The sequence below is a fragment of the Pyxicephalus adspersus genome, chromosome 5 (genome assembly GCF_032062135.1).
Source record: "Pyxicephalus adspersus chromosome 5, UCB_Pads_2.0, whole genome shotgun sequence".
In the NCBI taxonomy this organism is placed as follows: domain Eukaryota; kingdom Metazoa; phylum Chordata; class Amphibia; order Anura; family Pyxicephalidae; genus Pyxicephalus; species Pyxicephalus adspersus.
In genome coordinates, this window is record NC_092862.1 from 45,256,669 (window position 1) to 45,279,679 (window position 23,011).

Sequence of the window (23,011 nt, forward strand, 5' to 3'; positions counted from 1 at the left end):
TTGTCTCGATTTACCTTTTTATTTGTATACTTCTCAGTCTGATCTAGTGTAAAAAGATTTGAAAGTGTATACAGAGACATTTATGTTGTCTGATAAGAATCATATGCAGTCTCTGAAACATAAATCCTAAACGTTACTCTAGTTTCAGACAAATAAAACTATTCAATAGGTTATGTTTACTGATTTCAAGAAGTTATCTCAGCTCATAAAATACATGTGCATTTCAATACTAGCTGGCTTTGTTGCCAATTAAATTGAAGCAAATGCATTTCCCCAATTGTTTATTGGTTTAGAATTAGAACACATAAAACCTAAATTTTCGCATAGGGACATCTGTCCAAGAGGGAAATTCCAATCACTTTCTGGTGCAAAAAAAACTAGAAATGAAATGGGGTGGGGTGTTTAAGAAGCAGTAAATCTGACTGTAAATTCAGCATTTTGTGATGTACATTCCATTTAACTAGCATTCTCTTCAGCTTTTGTTTAATTCATAATCGTAACTAAAAAAAGATAGAATGATAACTAGAACATCATCTATTTTATTCAATACTTTCTACACTAAAAGTAGTAGTTATCACATGTGTACATAAGCTTTAGGTTGTAGTTGAGTAACGGTATATTCATGAACTAATTATATAGAGATTTTGTTCAATAAAAGTGCTTGTTTTATCGTTCTGTGCAAGTTGAGATGGGTTAACCACCTGAGCGTTACACTGATTTCTAGATTTCTGTACCAAAAGTGTTACAGGTTTTCATGCAATTTTTTTTTTTAAATTGTAGACCTGTAACTTACAGAAATATGTCCGAATAGGGTTCTAGTAGATAAAATGAATATAAAAAATGTTTGAAACACACAATCATGTAAAAAAAAAAAAAATTAATTTTAATAAAATTAAAGGAAAAACACAAAATTCAGCTTAAACAAGAATACATAAATAAATGAAAAGTACTGAAAATGCGATAATTTGGTATACTGTATAGTAATATATTTTTCTAAAACACCTCCCTAGTGTCCGTCACATACCTATAGACAAAACCACATAAATATATTTTCTATTATTTTGTATTGGATTGGATACAGGACTTTGTATTCAATCCAATACTGAAAATGCGATAATTCGGTATACTGTATAGTAATATATTTTTCTAAAACACCTCCCTAGTGTCCGTCACATACCTATAGACAAAACCACATAAATATATTTTCTATTATTTTGTATTGGATTGGATACAGGACTTTGTATTCAATCCAATACAAAATGAGAACAAAATTCAAACTCTCATTATGTATTGGATTGAATACAAATTCCTGTATTCAATCCAATACAAAATGAATGAATGAGTTTCAATTTGAATTTCCCGCACACGCGCTGACGTCATCACGCACGCACGCACAAGAAGCCGGCCGGCTGTTTTTTTCCTCCGCCGGCCGGCTTCTTGTTTCAGAGATCACCTGGCGCTGGAACGAGAACGACGCTGGATGATCAGCGGGACCAGGTAAGAAACCGGCCGGCATCTTGTGTTCCGCCGGCCAGCCAGCGGAACACAAGATGCCGGCTGGCTTCCTACCTGGTCCCGCTGGTATACGAGAAGGCACCCGACGCTGGAAACGGAGGACGACGCTGGAACACGAACCCGACGCTGGATGAGCACAGGGGGACCGAGATTTTCCCTACATTAACATCCCCACTTACCTGGGTAAGTGGGGATTTTAATGTACGGAAAATCTCGGGCTTAACGAAAAGAGCAACTTTTTTGAGCCCGTACGAAGGTCGGGCTTAACGGCAAGGAGGTTAATGTGTTAAAAAAAATATACAGTACACATAAATTAGTTTGACAGTGAATGTCCTAAGTTTGTCCACAAGGTGGTGCTGTGTTAATTTGCAAGCATTTCATTGTGTTCGTTTTCTTTCAATTGGCTCTTTTAATGTCTGAGATTGACAGCTAGTATTGGTATTGAAAATAAACACAGCCATCTAGTGGATAAATTAAGAATTACACCGGATAATAAACAAATGTACTGGCAGCAGTCTCAGGGCTTGACATTCACCTCACTAATGAAGTGTCTCACTAATAGAGACCTAGCACCATGGGTGCCCTGCCGATTCTTGTACCAGTCAATTCAAACTCCCAGGACATGGCCAGCCTTTCGGGAGCCCTATTACCTGTTTCTGCTAGTGTTTCAGAGTATATGTGGGGGAAAGTTGGATGTGGTTCCTTTGACCCAACCTAGGAAGATGTCAGATGTTCCACTAGCACAGCTGGCTTCTGGGGAATTCTTAGACGCTCATGATGACTCTGTGGAATTGGTTTGCCTGGGATTGTAATTACCTCTACATGCTCATAATTCTTCCTGATTTATCAGATGTGTTTTCAGGTCTTCCCTAGTGCAAGATTATCCAGATTGGCTGAATATTGAATCTGGACAGTTTTTTTTTTCCTGTCCTAAAAGCCTTGGTTTAGGGGGTTAGACTTGGTGCATTGCCTCTATACCTGGTTTACACTTCCATGTATATGTTGCTCAGAGCTGCTCATGGGTTCTCTTTTTGGTACTCTTGGCAGGGATGGATCCTGTTTTAGTACTTACAGATCTTATCAATATGGGATCATGTGTAGATTTGACCTAGGTTCTCAGATGGAATAAATGGTTTGGTAATGGTGACCAGGTTCAAATCAGACTTGCCCTATCTTCAAAATAATCTCAAATCAGGAAAACAAAGGCATATGTGGTTATGCTGGTTTAGCCTACACTTTGCTGATTTATCTCTCCCCCCACACAAACATTTTGTGCAAAAAAATACTTTTCTACAAAAAAAAAAAAAAAAAGGATTGTTTTTACCGTTCTTAGATATTTAACAGATGGTAGTTTCTTGGTTACCAGTACATTGGACATTAAAAACTCTGATGTAGCTTTAAAAAACCAACTGAGCTTAACAAAAATATTTACTAAAGGATGTAATGAAACAGAAAGTGTGCAAAATGTATAACTCATTTTAGAAAGAAACTACTCCAAGCACAGAAAAAAAGTTTCCCGTGTACTTGCTTGCAGGAAACAGGCTTTTTTTTTTTTTTTTTTAAAAGAAAGATAAACCATAGGATTAGTAAAACATGTTTATGCAGCTGGAGTACACACCAGATATTTTACCATTTACACCTCTTCAACTTAATGCAAATATCTAATCAGCCAAACACATGGCAGCAATCCAATGCATTTAGGGATACAGACCATGTCATGGTAACTGTGTTGGTGCCAGCCAACCTGGTTTGTATATATCAGGAACCGCTGATCTGCTGAATTAAACACAACCATCTCTAGCAAAAAGACATGTTTGTGAGTAAATATAAATGGAAAAACCTTGGAAGATTTTTTTATTACATGTTCATACAAATGTATCACAAAAAAAGAAGTATCCAACTAAAAAGTCTTGTATGGCGGTAGCAAGGTAAAGACATTGCTCTGCAATGTGTCACATGACAGTACCGGCCATGGAATGGGATAAAAAATACCCTTCTATTACAAAATTTGCTGATCACGCTACATTTATGTGCCATTTTCTGTGTCACTGTACAGGTTTTCTGCAAGGTCGCCTAAATGAGCTTGATTCAATGCAGCAATAAGATTCTCAGTGGTAGCATGAGCTCCCTCACGATCTTGCCAGGCGATGAGTAACAATTTGGCCCTCATTTTTACATCCTCACTGTCCGATTCAATAACCCTAATGTCAGAGTCTTTTATTTCCATGTGGGGGGCCAGAGTTTTCCAGTGCTCTCCAAGCTTGTTTGCAAGTGATTCAATCAGCTCCCCAGAGACTGTCCTCTGTTGCTGGACTTCTGGACCTGCAAAACAGTATAAAGTATTTGTTATAGTTCAGTGTTTTATGTATGCACTCACCCAGGGCTAACATCAGGGAGAAGGGAGGTGGTGAACAATGGGCACTTCTGTACCGGGCCCCAATTATCAGAACTTGATTGTTGTAATGCTGGAACTTTGAGACATGGGGGTGGGTAGCCCCAGGAAGTTTACCTAGTATGGGGCCTAAACATTTCTGATGGCAGCCCTGCACTCACCAAAGAAGTGCTGTAATTTTTCACACTACCAAAACAAGTTCTATAAGGTACTGTGCAAACCTTTCATCCTGTGTAGATAAACTGGCATGTATATTCATGAATATATGTCAATAAATTGCAAATGCTCTCAAGTGCTTACTGATTCCAGCCAAACAAGGCACACCTACACAACTCAGAACAGGTAATAGTCAGCGACTTAAGAATTATACATTTTTTACCAATTCTCCTACTATATAGAGAAAAGTTTTGCTTGGTGTGTTTTACAATTCTCCAACAATAACAGTTCAAATATTTTGTGCTGACAGGTTCCATTTTTATAATTTTGTTAAGTCCTGATTCAGCGTTAATAATTGCAGGCTGGTGTCTATATAAATCAGGCACTGCTTTGCTTTAATACACGTGCACACACTCTGCAGCATGAGAAGGCTGCACAGAATCAGGAGCCTAAAAGTCTATCCAACAGGCATGTATGGCATCCTTGAAGAAAAAACAAGTTCATTAGTTCATACAGCTTGCTAGGTAAACTGAGCTGTATTATGTATTATTGATTGGCAATGAATGTGTACTGCAATCCCGGGGCATCAAAATGAATCACACAGAGGTGTAGAGTTATAAAGCTGCGTACACACGTCAGATTTTTCTCGTCCGATAATCGGCATCGGCCAGATATCGGGCGAAAATCTGGCGTGTGTACAGTCGGCGTCGTCCTTCGTCCGAACGACCGCCCTGGCGGATCCACGGTCGATGAACGACGACTGATCCTAATGCAGGGGATCGTGAAAGATCCTTTCCAACGACAAACATTGCACGTGTGTACGCAGCTTAAATGCTCACACTTAGGCTGCAGATATAAACAGTGCTAATACCATGGTAGTTACAGGGTTTTACTTACTTTCATTGTTTTCTTTTAATAAAGATTCATTGTCTTCATCATCCTCCTCCTCCTCTTCATCCTCTCCTGTTTTAATTTCCTCTGAGGGGGGCTAGTAATAAAACATACTGATTAACAATTATATAGGTAAAGAACAGAGTTTGATATAATTTAAGCTCTGTATCTCTTATCCTGGTCACCGCATTTTCTTTAATTTAAGTCAATTAAAAAATGGCAAACTAAAATTATTAATTTATAAGTAACTGCAAAAGCTACTAAGAAAAAAAAAAAAAACTTTTCACCACATCTTAGCTGTTTACAGCATTATCTTCAGCCTATACCTGCTAACCAAAAGAGTGAAAAAACTTACTGGCAATTCCTTGGCTAACTTGATCACCATATTCTCCAGATATTCCGGTAAACTTCTAAACTGTTGGTTAGTAGGTTGGAAAAAGTGAGGACTCCTACGAGCCAATAGTCTCAGTGCCCGCCAGCCATAATTTGAGTTGTTTACTACCCTGTGAAAATAAAAAGTCAAAGTATTACTCCAAAGATGTCTGACCAATGCCTGAAACTGAACCTGGATAAAACAGAACTCATCATCTTCCCCCCTTTCAATTTTCGAATCTCCCTCCCCTCAGGCACGTTGTCTTGGCATCACCTTTGATTCTGCTCTCTCGTTTACCCCCCATATTCAGAACATTTCCAGGTCCTGCCACTTTCACCTTTGCAACATCTCCAAAATCCACCCCTACCTGTTCCCAGAGACCACCAAACTCCTTGTACATGCTCTTATCTCTTGTCTGAACAACTGCAACATCCTCCTCTGGTATTCCACTAACCCGACTCTCTCCTCTACAATCTATTATGAATGCTGCAGCCAGACTCATCCATCTTTCCCACCGCTCCTCTACTGATGCATCTCTTTGTAGTTCTCTTCCCTGGCTTCCATTTCACCTTAGGATCAAATTCAAGCTCCTGTGCTTTGCCTTCAAATTCCTCAATAGTTCTTGTCCCACTTACATTTCTAACCTGGTAAAAAAAAAGAAATATTCCCCTTCTTCTGTCTGATTCTTCTGTCTTTTGAAACCGTCACTACTTCCCACCACTACATATCTCTCCTCCTATTGTGTGTTAATTCCCCCATCTACTAGATTGTAAGCTCTTCCCCTCCTCCTGGGTCACTGTCTATATTCGTCTGTCATTTGCAACCCCTATTTAATGTACAGCGCTGCGTAAAACGTTGGCGCCAAGTAGATCCTGTTTATTAATAATAATAAAAGAAATGAACATTCCAATATTTCCACTGATAAAGCATTAAGTTCATGCTGAAATAAACAATGGATGTGTTATGCATTCTAATACAGAACACACCCTAACTTCCTAGAATCTCCAGTTTGATTACAAACACATTTCACAAATGCTCCATAAAATGTCACCTAACATAAAGCAATGTGTTTTAGTGACTGCATATCTTCAACATACTTGTACTCATTTTCAACCATGTTTTCAGGATCTGCTTGTTCAATCGCCTCTTCAAAAAACTGTTCCAGCGTTGGCATGAATTCTCTAAAACACAAAAATATAGATGGCAGGATTAGGAATTAGGATTTAAACCATGCTATGGTATGAATGATTGGCTACCATAAAAAAATGGCCTATATGCAACACAATATTAAGGAGTACTCAAACCCAAGCCATTATACAGCTGATCTACCAATAATCTCACATGCAAAACGGTCAATAAAAAAAAAAAGTTCCAGTGTTTTTATCCACCAAGTGGTTAGTTGTACTGCATCATCAGCAACTTTCACAAAGCCTTTAGGTCCCGTAGATACAGTTATATGTTAGACTATTAAAAAAGGAAACACACACACACACACAAGCCCCCTATATAGAATCTCCATTATCCATTTAATCATCAACCCTCCACACCTGCCAAAACCCAAACACAATCACGCAAGTAGACAATAAATCCCATTTTATATATGCAGTCAATAAAATAAAAATATTATCTAGCACCCACTACTGCTGTACAGGGTAGAATTGAATCTGAGGATACACAATGCATTACAGTATTACCAAAATGGCCTGGCTCACCTGCTCTCGGATTTGCATGCTTCTATGTTGTCTGGACAAAGATTCCACAGCCGGGTTAATTCATCACTGTAATGAAATTTTGGTCAGAAGTAGGAATTTATATATTTATATGCTTGTTCATCTGACAAGGATAACAAAATTACATTTTCTAAGAAAATAAAATTATATCCACCTATCCCTGAACACCACTCCCTACAAAAGCCAATTTACCATTAACTGCCCCAACAGTAACAGTTTAGGAAATGACAATATCAGTAATTAAAAGACCTAAAGTCTTCAAAACGCAAAAAAGATGTTCTTAAAATCCTTCAACTTGTGGCATACAAAACAAAATATAAGCAAATTCCATTAAGTGACAAATAAAAATATTGTGTATTTGTATGCAGATATAAAAACCAAGGATCTTACTTTCCCATTAGGATCTTTTTATTTGAACCTTTGCCCAGAAAGTCCTCAGGGGCTGAACGTTTTCTTGCTACTTTCATTGGTTTGCTATCTTGTGGTCTGTGGTAAAAGAAAAAAAAATGATCTACACATTCAAAAACATGATAAAACCGACAAAACATATTATCCAGCTTACTAATTATGCACATCAAAAATATTTCTGCACATAACACTGAGTGCACAATAAATAACAAAACAGCATTAAACAGTCACATATGAGTTACCTCTCTTTCACAAAGCTTGGGCAGCCTTCATTTTTCCATGAATTCCAGTTTTCTTCTGTGCCGAGTATGTGCTAGATAGAAAGTTTCAAAATGAAAGTTCAATAACATGATAACTTTGTAAACGCCAAAACATTTCTTAGTAATATAACGTACCTCCACCATCTTTGAAAACTTCTCTCCATCAGGGGGCGTCTCACACAGTAACTACAATAGAGAGAACATGCTAGACTGTTTTTGGCTTTCACAAAACAAAGTGAGCACAGCAACAATAATAATAATAATAATAATAATAATAATCTGTCCCAAAGTAAATACCTGATGAACAAGTTTGGTGGTATCTTCAATCCAAAGAGATTGCTCGTCCAGCAGCACATAATTAGAACTGTGATACAAAAGTTTCAAATGATTAGGATATTAAGTTATTATGACAGAGAAATCCAATATTTTACAATACAAAACACAAAAAAATAAATGAAAAGTCAAAGCTTTCATCAGGAATCCTGTATTCTCATGGAGGAGTGTAACCCCCCTATCCTGTTGACTACTGTCATAAGGATACAGATACACTTTACCAATCTGGAGAAGTGCCATAATAGCAAAACTCTGAACTCTTGTCCCGTAATGTGCTCATTGGATCTGTAAAGATCTGCAAGTACAATGAGGCTGCGTGCACACGTTAGACTTTTGTCGTTGGAAAGGATCTTTAACGATCCTTTCAATTGACAAAAGACTGAAAGATGCATGAACGAGCTCTGTACATAAAGTGCCGTTCTGCCCTATAAGGAGAGGAGAACAAGCATTCGGCACTCGGCTGCGCTCTATCCCCTTCACTTGTATTACAGTCGTAATCTGCCAGGACGGATTCAATAATGACAATGGATGGTTGCTGTACACAGGCCAGATACTCCTCCAATACAAGCTCTGAAACGATAATCAGGCAAGTGAATAATGTGACGTGTGTACATAGTCTAACTTTGTCTGTCTTCTTCTGTTAGTTGAGCTTGGCACATAATCATTTTGTAGACCAAGGCTATAACAGATCTGGCCAGATGATCAGGAGGGCTCAGTTTTAGTGAGTGCAGCTGACTTGTTCGAGAAACAGATTCAATTTTAAAGTGAATGTAAACCCTCATTTTTATTTGCTTCGTTATTATTGGGCAATCTAAACTGCACAATAAGACTTTTTACACAACATAACTTAAAATAATAAAACTGATTCCTTCCTGGTTGCTCTGCTCATCCATTTTCAGAACAGCCAGAATGTACTGCTTTGTTACTATTAGAATATATATGTTACCTCTTAAACTTTACTTGGCCTTTCAAGTACTGGAACAATATAAGGTACTGCAACAAGATGTGTCGGCGGAAGTTGCTGTCACTCAATTGTAAATCCATTAACTAAAACAGGAGTAGATAAAATAAAGAATACACAACTATAAACATTAAACTGAAATATGATCTTTATTATTACACTAATGTAAGGGGTATTTTGAAAAGCTTTAGGTTACAATAATTTTCCAACTCTATATTATTGCCCCATTAGTGGTCTCTTTTTTGGGAATCAGGATGTAAACACGTTGGGTCTGATTTATTAAAGTTCTCCAAGGATGGAGAGGATACACTTTCATTAGTGAAGCTGGGTGATCCAGCAAACCTGAAATGGCTTTCCTAAAAATTATTTGCTATTTGTTAGCAAATCTTTAGAATCCTGAACCAGATCCATTCCAGGTTTTCTGGATCACCCAGCTTCACTGATAACAGTGTATCCTCTCCAGCCTTGGTAAGCTTTATTGAATCAGGCAAAATTACATCTGTTAAATTGATATCGGTGAGCTTTATGACATTTATATTACCTTTTCACTTGTCAGAAACTTGGCAAAGTACACGTGTTCTCCTCCTGATTTTAGCTCCTCGATTTTCTTCCGTGATGCTTGAGTATCATCCAGTTTGTAACTTTTAAATACCGTCAGAACTTCCTCTGAGTACTAGACAATGGGAGGGAGATTTGTACTAAGCAAAGACTAGTAAAATATGTCATTCTGGATTAAAAATCCCATAAATTATCAAAGCAATTAGTTGTTTACTGCAATCATGTTTGGTATACAAAGAACCATAACAGTTTACCAAATATTTAATTACCTACATCTTACAAGATGATCATGACAGACATAAAGAAGCAATTATGACATTAGATATTAAAAGGGAAACCTAGTATTTGATCAATTTGAAAGAAAACATGAAACTTATTTTATTTTTGAAGTGCATATTTATCACACTGCCAATGTGCAGCAGCAGCTGTTTCAGAGGATTTGTCCCCATAGGTAACTGAACGAACAAAATATAAGGAGAGAGGTGTCACACTTACCACTTCCTCACTAAAGCGCAGGTGTCTCTCTCCTGCTTTTTCTTCAGTTTTGACTCTGGGCATGCCTGCACTGCCGCCATCCCGCAGGCCAATCACTAAAAGGCCTCCTAGTCATCCCCTGGTTGTTTAGTTAGCTCAGAAACAGCACTCCACTAGTGCTGAGCCCTCTAGTTCTGCTAAGCATTTCCTGTACACTTGTTTAATTCAGTGCTTCCCCTGTCCAGCTCCTCTGTTGTTTCCCAGCCAATTTCCTTGTGCCTCCTGTTGCTTCCAGTGTCTCCTGTGTCACTAGTATTTGACCCTTGGCTTGTGACCTGACCTCTCTTGCTTGCTTGCTGCCTGCCTCAGCCCCGGCCTTCCTTGACAATTCTTCTGCTTAGCGATTTGGTAACGTGTATCTTCCTGCCCACCCGGGTGTGCCCAAGGACCACAACATCCTCACCATCATAGGCTCTGGAGAAGACCTGGTTATTGCTTAGAATCTGCGCCTTGGCCCTTCTCAGGGCTCACACCATTTTTGTGCAAGCTGTAGTGCCCCTTAGTGTCCCTGTCTTCCCAAGCATGACAAGGAGTGTGTCTTTCCTTTGCCTCATTGAGGTTTGTGGGTTCTAAATAGATCCAAATAGCCTATATAAAAAAGAAAAATATGTTTGCAAATCTCCATAAGGAAAACATACCTTAAGAAATGTCTTCCAGGAGCTCTTGTCATAGCACTGTACTGGATTCCTGAAAAAGTCCTGCAGCGACCAGAATTTTCTATATAGGTTGTAATCTATGGGAATTGATCTAGAAAGAAACAATGAGATGGTATCCAAAATACTGTATGCTCATTAGTACTAACCAACAAAATGACTTCCCTAGAAAATGCCTGCTCAGAACCCCGTTGTGAATTCTAAAAACATAGTTCTTTAAAATTCCAGAAGATCAAATGTCTGATTATTTAAATACAAGTCATTCACTTACGAACTATTAGGTGCTTCTTCATCTCCCATTTCACCTTCCTCAATCTCCATTCCATCTTCACGATCCTCCACTTGCTGTGAAGAAAATAATTTCTTTATCATACATGAAAAAGCTAAAACACTGTGGTAATTATATGAATATGACACTTACTTTCTGTCCCAGAGTGCTCTCACTCTCATTGACATTATACACTGTGACATTCTCTAAGTTAAACTGACTCTGCAAATTCAAGCCTTTAAAAAAGAGAAAAAAAAAATATATTTATGAAATGTGTTTATTTAAGAATCATAGTGACTCAGCAGGAGTAATTGTTTTCCTTCAATTCTCCAAAAACAAATTTTCCAGCAGTTTTAAATGATAAAGGCAGAATCTATTTGTATGTTAGTATCACATTTACATAGTTTTAAATAAAAAAACTGAAGCTATAAACAGCAATGAATATGAATGCCATCCCTTAGCCAATTTAATACAGTCAAGGGCAAACGCACAAAAAACCTATTAGGCCAACTTTGTTTTTTAAATCCCTCCTATATGTTGGTTCCTTGAGACCTGAAACTCACCGGATTTTTCTGAAAGGGGAAATAGACGGGCAAGAAATAGTTGAATCCTCCCACAAAACACTGTATTCTGTGACTTGGACAGTCTCCTCAAAAGGTCTAAAATAAAATCAAAAAGAAGTATTCACTCCTCTATATTCAGATTATGAACTGTCCCACTGTTGTATTCGTCCATACTACATGATAGTTATTATACAGGGAACAAAACTAACCACTAAAATACTAATTAAGCATAAACATCTGGATATAACAAAGCAGGAAAAAAGTTAGAACGTATTAAGGGATCTTACCATTACACATTCTTAGCAAGTAGTTTTTGCCAGCTGAATAAAATGTAATCTAAAAAAAGAAAAAAAAAGTTAATGCTGATCAGATATTTTATGTTTATTACATACTATTACCATAACAATCCAAAATATACATGACAATGGGAAATAGGTGCAAAAAAAAACCCAAAAAACAAAAATAGTTCATCATTTATCATAAGTGTTGAGCTGCATTCAATAATATTCCTGCATCAGAACCTAAACCTATAATAGATCTTTTGCTACAGAAAGGATTCACAATCATGACTGGTTAAATAAAACATCATTAAAGAATATGTAAAAGAAATGCTTGTTTTTAGATGAGGTTAAAACTCCCATCAGATTATTATTCTCATGCTTGTTGTCCCACTTTCCGCTTCTGTCCAGGAAATGCAACAAGAAATAGGAGAGGGATTTCTTTGCAACAAGGTAAGTTTACATCTTAGAAAGCTTTCACAGGAACAGGTGTCATCCTGCTCTGGTGACAACTTCCCAATGGAGACAGAGACAACAACAATAACATGACAAGGTGCTTAAATATTCCCCTACCGTTTCCTCAAAAATAATAATGATTTTGAGGATGCTCGAAATATAAGGCCTTACCCCGAAAATAAGCTACAGTATATATATATATATATATATATATATATATATATATATATATATATATATTACAAAATAGTGCTAGGTCTTACTTTCGGGGTAGGTCTTATTTTCGGGGAAACAGGGTATATATATATATATATATATATATATATATATATATACATACATACATACATACATACATACACACACACATGAACAAGAGGTGCTCATTTATAGAAAACGCTATTGATAGACAAAGAGAAATAGGGGCCAATGGTTCTAAAGGAAATGGAGTCACAAGGAATTCAAGATGAAATTCAGGGTTTGAAGAGCTAAGATGATGTTCCAGGAGATGACGACATGACTATATTTGGATAAATGTTGATTTTTGTTCAAGAATAAATGTTGATTGTTGTTCATAAAAAAATAAGACCCCCTGAAAATAAGCCCAAGTGCATTTTTGGAGCAAAAATTATTATAAGTCACTGTCTTATTTTCAAAATGTTTGCTTTTACAAAAATATATTAAGATACAATAAATCAATTATCAGCCTAATTTAGCATTTCATTGTTCTGGCACAGAATCTAGATGTATCATAAAAGCACTTTTACTTACAGATTTCCATGTTCCAACATTTTTCTCGACAAATGTGAAGATTCGGTCACAGTGGTCAAGAGGAAGACAATCGAGGACATCTCCCAGGAGCACAAAAGGTGTGGTAGCTGTGCATATGCCTTCAAATATAGGTTTACAGATATGATCACTGTGTCAGCCAAGATAACATGGCAGCCAAAAGTGTTATAGACCAGCCCCCTCCCAAAATCTCCACCCCAATATCAACATTGCAAATACACACAAACATTTAGAAGTGGAAATTCTGCTGGATGTAATGGTCACATGTTAAATGTATGTCATGTTAAGTATAAAAAAAAAATAAAATTGCAGTGTAAAATTTTCTAAACAAAAGCAACAAAAAGGAAAACCCAGGTGAGTGTTCAAGTCAGTGTCCACTCAAACCTCAAGCAGTATTAGGAGCACCAACTTCATTACACACATTTCCGTTTGTGATAACCATTTTTGGTGCTCCATTCTTTGAGCAAAGGAGGGCAGATGTGATTTGTTTTTTTGCTGTGGTGGAATCACAGATATATGTGTAAACTCACTTAGCATTGAACACCAAATAATAATAATAATTAAAAAAAGAATTTAAGGAATCTGAGCTCATGATAACATCACCATGCAGAATAATTCAATAGTTTCTGACTATATATGATGATAGTAGTAGTTTTGTTACAGCAACCATAGGAGGCTACAGCATTATCACTGAAGGTATATTGCTAGTCCAGGTGGGCCTAATAATTATGTGGACCTTGTATGTGTTCAAAAGTACAATTCATACCTTCTGTAACTCCATTGATGGCAAGTGAAATAATTGCAAGACAGTTGTCACAAGATGCTTGGTTAATCTACAAAAAATACAAATATAAAAATGTAATTGACAAATGAATAGAATGAGACAGAGAATAACATTCAAACCTATCTTGTGGATGTAGTGAAACAAAAAGCAATAGGCGATAATGTTATAATGAATGAGGGATCCTGAAATATGCAAACATACTAAAAATAATTCATTATTTTTTTTTCACTATACATTAGTTCAGCCTTCCATTGCAATATAGACAATGCTTCCTATATAAGTTGGCTGTATAGAGGGTAGGGAAGTAACTGATAGGGATACATACAGCAAAAAAACTGTGATATGTTCTAACCTTTCTAAGGTTTATAACTTTTTTTTTTTTTTTTTTTTTTTTTTTTTTATCTACTGCCTGTCGCAGCTGCTTACTTTCCTATTACTCCAACAATTTGTTAAGCAGAGAGGACGTTATAAAGAATTCCCTGTGTAACCACTAGAGATGAAATTTACCAAGACTCCCGGAGTTCAGCTTTAAATAACTCATGGAAAACAACAGCATAAATTAATCTAATTTCCATCCACCACCCCAAAAATTTACATCTCCATCTTTGTATATTATGTAAACCATCTTCTACCAAAAAGTTAAAAGCCAAAAGTTAAAACATGAGAACGGCATTAAAGTTTATTTGGTTAATGTTGGTAGTTCACTTACAATTTCCTCCTCCAAAACAACCCTGAAAACTTGGTCAAGGGTCAGCTTTTTCTCATTTTCACTGCAAAACAGAAAAATAAAAAATCATACAGTTGTATGAAATTCACTGAAACAAACTGTAATGTCATGTCTATAGAAACAGCATTACCTTCCGGCCACCTGACTAAATGTGCTTAACAAATTCTTGATGTTCTTGCTGGCCACAGCTTCTCTGGTGGCATTCTGAGGAATCAAGCAAAAATAAAAGTTAATACTAAAAGAGAAACACTTGTACATAATTCAGAGTTTCAATTAACAAAATATGAGAAGGTTTACACAAAAATACAGCACAGGGATAGCTCATTCGAAATGTACAGTTCAAGTGTAAAATTCTTTTTTTTTAAGCCAACCAAAGAAATTCCTTTTGTTCAGTGTTGAATATTAATGTTATGGCATTTGGTTGTTTTTCTTTCCCTTTACCTATTGTTTGTACCCCCGTTAATATGTCACTGATTGTGTATGTTTTGTAAACCTGTTTACTTTACATAAAAAAGCTCCCAATAAATCATTTAAAAAAAAAAAAATTTACAGCACAGGGCATCTATGGTTTCCGTCTATTACAGCTTAGCAGATTTTTCCTGTTTTCACTGACATCAATAGATAATGGATAGCTGGAATCAGATGGAAATGACGTCACCTTTTTTTGCTCCAGTTTTCATCATTTTGGGTTATTTAGCCTCAGTTACCAAACTGCCTCTGTCTGTGCTTTTCTTTGTAAAAGCTTCAAATATGAATTTTCTAATCTGTATTGGCGCAAAAAATTGGGAAAGCAGATTTGCTGTATACATACATACATGTTTGCTAACTATAAAGTTTATAATCCTTTGTAAGAAACACAAGTAGGATGCCACCATTTCTTCTTTGGAGCGTGTTGCCTGGCTGTCATGAGAATGCTTCACTGACCTGGAACAAGTACAGACATCACAGGTTCCTGACCGTCATCAACTCGTTTTCTGAACAACAATGGCAGCTATATTGTTTCTCTTATGACAGGTGCACTATATTACATCCAGGGACACTGGCCTGCTTAGTGGGTGCATTTGCAATGTGCAGGACTATCAAGGCAAATGACAAAACATACCATGCCCAATAACATGTTTATTCTGTCAGAATTTAGAATCTATCCTAAAGCCAAGTCTGACATCTTTTTATCTCTTCATAGTTCTGGTCTCTCTTATGGTATGATTTGTTAAACTGAACTCCAGGCAGATAGAAAAGACAAATGAATGTAGCTTTGTCATCATTACGCTATAAAACAAAACTAAAGCCTTAAAAAAAAGTCATCAGGCTGGTATTATAGGCCAGTGGTCCCTCAACTTTTGCAGGTCACAGACCACTAAATGCATGGGCTCTGAACCGGCCAGACGGCTGTGGCCCACTAGTGGGCCGTGGACTGGGGGGTTGGGTAGCCCTGTTTTAGGTGATGTCCCTTCTGCAATAAAATACCCTTACATGCCTGATTGCAACTTCTTAAATACGCTCACCTGTCTAGTAGTCTGTCGCAGGAACCACCATCTCTTGTCCTGGTTCCAATCTTTGGTCATCTGCAGGATGGTGTAACTCCCAAGCATGGATGTGGGAGTTCAATCAGCCCCTGCAGCCCAGGAAGATGCCGAGATACCAAACACATCCCGGCATGCACAGCCCAGCATTTTCTTACAAGAAGACAGCAATCAGGCAGGTAAAGGTTTTTATTGCTGATTTGAAAGAATTTAAATTCAGGTCTAGAGCATTCAGATGTGTGTCCCCACAATGTGAGGAAAGACATCATTGGAAATCATAGTAGCTGTCAAATGATTATTGCTGCTCATTTACCTGGGAAGGGTTATGAGGCCATTTCCAAACAATTTAAAGTCCATATTTCTACAGTGAGAAATATTATTCACAAGTGAAAACCGGCCAAGAGAGTTGCCAGTTTTCTCAGAAGTGGACATATCAACAAATTCATTCCAAGGTCGTACTGCTCAGAGAAATTGCAAAAAGAAACATCTACATCTCAGTTTCCCCAGGCCTCAGCATAAGGCGATTTTATTGCAGAGGGCACAATAATGCAATATTGAACCTCCTGATTGTAGAATATTTATTTAACCATCCTGGCAGTCAGATATCAGAATTGTAAAATGTCAAAGCAATAGATTTGACATTTAAATATACTTATTTTAAATTTCTCAGTAGGTCTAGCCCCCCAGCACACCGCCGCTGCACGCTCACATGCCTGCCCGGCATCTGCGTCCCCTGGCCTCACGTTCCCAACGTTCACACCCTGGATACACAGAAGCCGGGCAGGCATAGCCGGGGGACACAGACGCCAGCCGGGCAACATCATGGGACAGACGCCAGCCGGGCAACGTCATGGGACAGACGCCAGCCGGGCATCACAGGGGACACAGACGCCAGCCGGGCATCACAGGGGACACAGACGCCAGCCGGGCATTGCTGGAGGACGCCGCAGAAAACCAGGATGCTTGTGGAGATGATTCCACCCCCATGTGGCTCGGGGTTACCACTTTTGGTACTGAAAATGAACACCGAGCCACACTCGGAATTGCCGCCAGGGAGGTTAAGGAACTATAGCTCCTCTTTAAAGTACAACTCATAATAAATGCTGCAGTCTGGACATTTTTATAGAGACACATATACATATATAAATATATATACACACACATTTTATAATCACAGTGCTGTCTGGTGGCATTTTAAATCTTTGTAACAGATAACACACAGACGATGAGAAATATAAAGGAGATTTACAGAATAGTTAGCAATATTCACATCCAGGACAGCCCAGCCTGCAGTGTGAATATCCCGGGCACTGCTCGATGGAACTGACGGAGACTGCGGCTTTATAAGTAACTAGTTTCATGTAAGAGGAGGACACAAGACACCCGCATACCACACACAGTGACAACCCGCATACCACACACACTGACAACCCGCACACCACACACACTGACAACCCTCTCACCGTAAATTTACTCCTCGCCTCCTGCAGGCTGAACAACGGCGGAGACATACTGCACGAATTCTACAGCCTGTGTCGCTTGTTCATGACGACACCACAGAGAGCCGCGCTGCCGGAAAGGAAGGATACTTCCGGTATGTAGGAGACGCTCTATCCAAAAATTGCTGGTACAGACCCGGATGTTGTGGTGGGCGGAGTTATAGAATCACCTCAGAATGTGTAGGTGCTGGAGACATGTCATAGAGTTGTATTTACATCATCACCTCATTCTATGAATTGGGCTGAATAAGTGAGAGTGTTGTAGCATGACTCTTGGTTTTGGGTTTCAGTGTACAGAGATAACAGAGGCCTGTGCTTAGAGGATCTCTGCTGAACTTCTCATTCATTGCCTGGTCTGCACGTGACGCAATGCTCCTGTGACGTCATAATAGGTCTTTACATTACCAGAGGCAGAAGGGCACCCAGTGTCACCTCCTGCAGATTACCTGTGGGATTACAATGCCTTCATCAATCAGAAATGAGTGGGAAGTCATTGTGACATCATAGATAACTGCTCTGCTTTGTAGATTAAACAATACCTGGAGATACCGGTACTTTCATCATTCTAGGGGTGACAACGCTGCAGGGTCTGCAGAAAATCCTCGCAGTGTTGTCACCCTCAACAGCCATTAATGATCGCACTGCTACCATCCTTAAAGTGTATCTAACCCAGTGAATGTAATATATTCCACATATGGTGGCTGCATTCTTTTATTTTTTACCTGGTGTCCCCATAATTGGTGCACTTCCTGTGCAAGGGTGACAATACCCAGCCACCTTACTGTATCTAAAGATAGGCAGCCCCCCCAGGAATTATTAATGATAGGTTTTATAGACCACAGCGAGCTGGGAACAATACTAATAGCAGCTAACTGGGTTGGGGAAGGAAATTATTAACTCACAAGTTTTCTGGCAGGATCCTAATTTTTTAGTATATTTAACTGATAAAAAGAAAACTATGACTTGTGTGAAGCCTGATAAAGGGTTCTTTGATTCATCCTGAATGTTGCATCTATAACAACTTACAGCGTACCTTAACTCAATATCTTTATGTAAAGGAAAGATGTAAATTATTTAAAAGGGTGCAGCACCCCCCCCCCCCCCCCTTTCAGTTTTCAAAACTCAATGGAAGCGCAGCAGTGCCTCTTGGGATACTCACATCACGCATCCCGGGAGGCTCTGGGTGCTCCATCTGTGCATGCCCTAATCTTGGACATGAGCAGAAGAGACATTTTTTCTAAGAACCTGCCTGGCAGTATGCATATTAAGTATTTTTAAATGTAAAAGCGGTACATATAAAAATACTTAGTATTTTAAATTTCCTGCCTGGTCCCGCCCCTAGCCACACACTCGCAAGCAGATGCCCGGCCGACATCTGCTTCCCCTGGCCTCGCATCCCCAACATTGACACGCCGAGGACACAGATGCCGGTCGGGCATCACTGGAGGACGCCGCGGGCACCACTTACCATGCAAGCTGTTTAAACTCCCTGGCAATTCCACCCCGAGTGTGGCTTGGGGTTGCCGCTTTTGGTATGGATAATTTACCCTGAGCCACACTCGGGATTACCGCTAAGGAGGTTAGGGGAAAAAAATGCCGCAGTGAGATCAGCTCTCTTTTTTTTACTCTCCACTGCAGGGTAAGTCACCCAATCTTGCACCTGTGCAGTGATGGAAGAGAATAGAAGACAAGATGGAATTCCAGGACGATGCAGGACCGGATCGTGGGAAGGACCAGCACCATTGAGGGATCTGCAGGATTAAAGTGTGATTTTTTTGTTTTCAGTTTAGTTCCTCTTTAGGGTGCAGCTGAACTCATTGCTGCGGGTGAGCTGTTGCCATAATGGATTAGTATTCACAGCATAATTACTGATCACCTTTATCTTAGTGCCCTGTAGTGAAAACAGGTAAAGGAATTTGTCGAACCTGCAACCCCCCCCTCAAGCTGCCATCTTCCTCACCATGATCCTTTTCACCCATTGGGCAGCCGATGATGATGTACCCTCTGCATATGTGCCATTGTCCTGGTATTTAGTTCCATTCTCAGCAGTGCCAGGAATAGAGCGGGCTCAGTACTACATGGCACATGCGCTGTGCAGGGTAAGCACAAAATAAAAAGCCAACAAGATCTGGGTAAAAGTTTTTTGGCAGAAGAGACTTTTCATGTCTGCTCTGCCAAACGCTTCTACCTCAATAATTGAAGTTCCACTTCAATTTTACCAAATAAAGGTTATCACCAGCACTCCAAACTGTTTTCTTTTATTGATGGTTAAAACTGAACTGAACTAAACTAAAAACAAAAAATTCACACCTTTATTCCTGCAGATCCCTCAATGGCACTGGTCTCTCTTGTGATCAGGTCCCACGTCGTCCTGGGATTCCTCTTCGTCTCGGCACAGTGGAAGCACCAGGCGCCACCATCTTCTGCCTCTTCTTCCGGTCTTCTTGCACCATTGGGTGATGTACCTGCTGTGAAGGGGGAAAAAAAGAGAGCCAATCTCACTACGCTTGCGTGAGATCAGCATCTCCTTCGCCTTGGTGGAAAAGATGCCCCTTCTACTCATACCTAAGATTTGGGCATGCGCAGAAGGAACAGCCAGAGCCTCCTGGGATGCATGATGTAGGTCATAACGCTGTGATCAAGACTTAAAGGGGCATATACTTTATTTAGAAGGGTTGTCTACTCTTCTTTGTAAAGTAAAAATGTTGAGTTTAGGTATGTTTTACCATGGTACAACACTGCACACACAATGAACATACAATACATTAAAATAAACAGCAGGTGTCAGTGTTGAGAGGATTTCTATTATACAATCCATTAAACAGTGCTAGGAATAGATAGGTATAGGACATTATACATTTAAGTAACTAATGTGCTAGTGAAGTCATGTGAAAAAAGCACACCCATTTTTAATTTTTAGGTTTTATGTATCATGACATAATTAAAATAAATCATTTGGTTAGCTTAGCACATCGTAAAATTAGGTGAATACAACTTTAGATTAACAACACATTTTATATTACGGCTTTGTAAAGATAAAGTCAAAATGAAGAAGTAATGTGTAATAAATGAAGTACACCCCACCACTTCTATAGGAATTAAGAGGCAAGTAGCAGCCAGATTCTGCTGAAGTTTTAGTAGTTTGCTGGTCTGGAGCATTCAGGTGTGTGTTACCATAATGTCATGGAGGAAAGATATCATTAGAAGTCATAGAGAAGTGGTTGTTGCTGCTCATCAATCTGGAAAGGTTTATGAGACCATTTCCAAACAATTTTAAGTTTATAATTCTACAGTGAGAAAGATTATTCACAAGAGGAAAACATTCTCAAGAGAGTTGTCAGTTTTCTCAGGACTGGACATATCAACAAATTCATTCCAAGGTAGGACTGCTCAGAGAAATTGTAGAAAACCCAACAGCTTCATTTCAGATTCCACAGGCCTCAGCATCTTAAATGTTAAAGTTCATGGTAGTAAAATTGGAAAAAGTCTGAACAAGTATGGCTTCTTTAGAAGGGTAGCAAGGAAAAAGCCTCTTCTCTCTTAATAGAACGTGGCAGCATGTCTTATGTTTGCAATGTTGTATTTGAACAAATCACAAGACTTCTGGAAGTCCTTTAGACAGACAAGATATATTGCACAAAGCCATGTTTACTAAATCTAAACACAGCAAATAAGCACAAACCATTCATACTAACTGTAAAGCATGGTGGTGGAAAAATGATGGTTTGTCCACCATGAACTCCTCAGTATACCAAAGTATTCTAGAGTCAAATATTAGTCTATCTATGTGACAGAGTTTAGCCGAAATTGGGTCATGCAACAACAACATGATCCTAAACACACCAGCAAATCTACAACAGAAACTCTGAAAAAAAAAAAGGTGTAGTAATGAGCCAGACAAAAGCCCAGACCTCAACCTGATTGAAATCCTATGGTGACAAATTTGACAAAATGACTACGACACAACAATGTGAGAGACTGACAAAATCTTACAGAAAATGAATACTTCATGTTATTGCTTCTATAGGTGGTTGTACAATCATTTGAATCATATGTGTTATTAGTTTTTCATACATGCCTTAATTACATAACCTGAGGTTAGACTACATTCTAGAACCAGATGATCATTTATGTCTTGGTATGTAAAACCAGAAAAGGGGTGTACTTTCTTTTTCACATGACTATCTACTCAACATACATACAGAATATAATATGATACATAAATATAAATGTGTTTGTGTATACATTTGTATCTGTGTAGGTGTTAGGAAAGGGTTAGGCATGTTTTTTTCTATGTCTACTACTTCTGTACAGGGAACCATCAACAATTCTGGTCCAGTCATTCTCCACATGCATTTCAATAAACGTGGGAGGCTGATCTTTCCTTCATTCCCAGTATCTCTGTTATATACTAAAACTCACACTATAATTTAATGGTTACCACTAAACACAAAGTTCAATAAAAATAAGCAAAAGACAATACTTATCTATTGTTTTTTTCTTTCATTTGGGTAAAGAATGCTCTGTTTTGGTGGGGAAAAAACAATGATCCACATCAGACACTAACAGCTTGATTTTGAAATAAGGATTTCTGTGTAAGCTCAGAACATCATAGGCCTTGGAAGCCACAAGAATTTTTAGCCAAAACGTATACTCATCCATATTCAATGATGGAAATCAGTATGAAATCTGGAAACAGGAGGTACTGATGTCGTATACTTCAAGACAGATATTTCTAGAGCTCACATTGCGAAAAAAGGAAACATTAAATTGCAAAAGAAAAATGTCATAAGAAAACCATGGAGAAAAAAAAACTTGTAATTTAACTGTACGTACTTTTCTGTGGGAAATGTAGTAGAAGAAAAGAAGCTGAGAAGTGCCAAACAGAATAGGGATGAATATAGATAGACATCTGGTTGGCATAGATGCAGGAACTGCAGGGGATATTCTTAACTATGTATAGATCACCCAGAGAGTAAATTGATAACCTTGGACTTGCAGTCACATGAGAAGTTGTGGTAAATCATTGCTGAGGCCATACTACAAGCATTAGCATTGGGTAGTGCAACTCTCTATTTCATTCAAATCATCAGCAAAGAACATCCCAAATCATCCAAAGGAACACCCAAGATTTCATAATACTTTAGTGAAACTAGCTTTAAAAAAACATTATTATAGTTCTTCAAAAAACGTTTTTTGTGACCAATATTGGAGAGGTGATGTGCCATATCAGAAAAATGAATAAAAGCATTTAGAGTGATACACTGGGCCTGATTTTTTAAAGCTCTCCAAGTCTGGAGAACATAGAATATTAAGGAAGAACCTGGGTGATCCAGCAAATCTGGAATGATTTTTTTAAA

General features: G+C 38.4%; 1 protein-coding gene across 1 annotated transcript; it reads right to left on the minus strand.

Annotated features, from left to right (window-relative positions):
- Nucleotides 1-3,352: 3,352 nt before the first annotated feature.
- On the minus strand, nucleotides 3,353-17,769 carry THOC1 (THO complex subunit 1). The gene is made up of 21 exons (XM_072411343.1): nucleotides 17,616-17,769; nucleotides 14,760-14,833; nucleotides 14,612-14,672; nucleotides 13,885-13,951; nucleotides 13,101-13,219; nucleotides 11,883-11,931; nucleotides 11,596-11,691; nucleotides 11,186-11,268; nucleotides 11,036-11,109; nucleotides 10,750-10,858; nucleotides 9,561-9,692; nucleotides 9,005-9,105; nucleotides 8,023-8,089; nucleotides 7,861-7,911; nucleotides 7,708-7,778; nucleotides 7,448-7,543; nucleotides 7,040-7,105; nucleotides 6,425-6,508; nucleotides 5,310-5,457; nucleotides 4,961-5,051; nucleotides 3,353-3,837 (listed from the first exon to the last, which is right to left on the minus strand). The coding sequence occupies exons 1-21, from the start codon at nucleotides 17,661-17,663 to the stop codon at nucleotides 3,542-3,544; spliced, it is 1,983 nt and encodes a 660-aa protein (XP_072267444.1). The 5' UTR covers nucleotides 17,664-17,769; the 3' UTR covers nucleotides 3,353-3,541.
- Nucleotides 17,770-23,011: the final 5,242 nt, after the last annotated feature.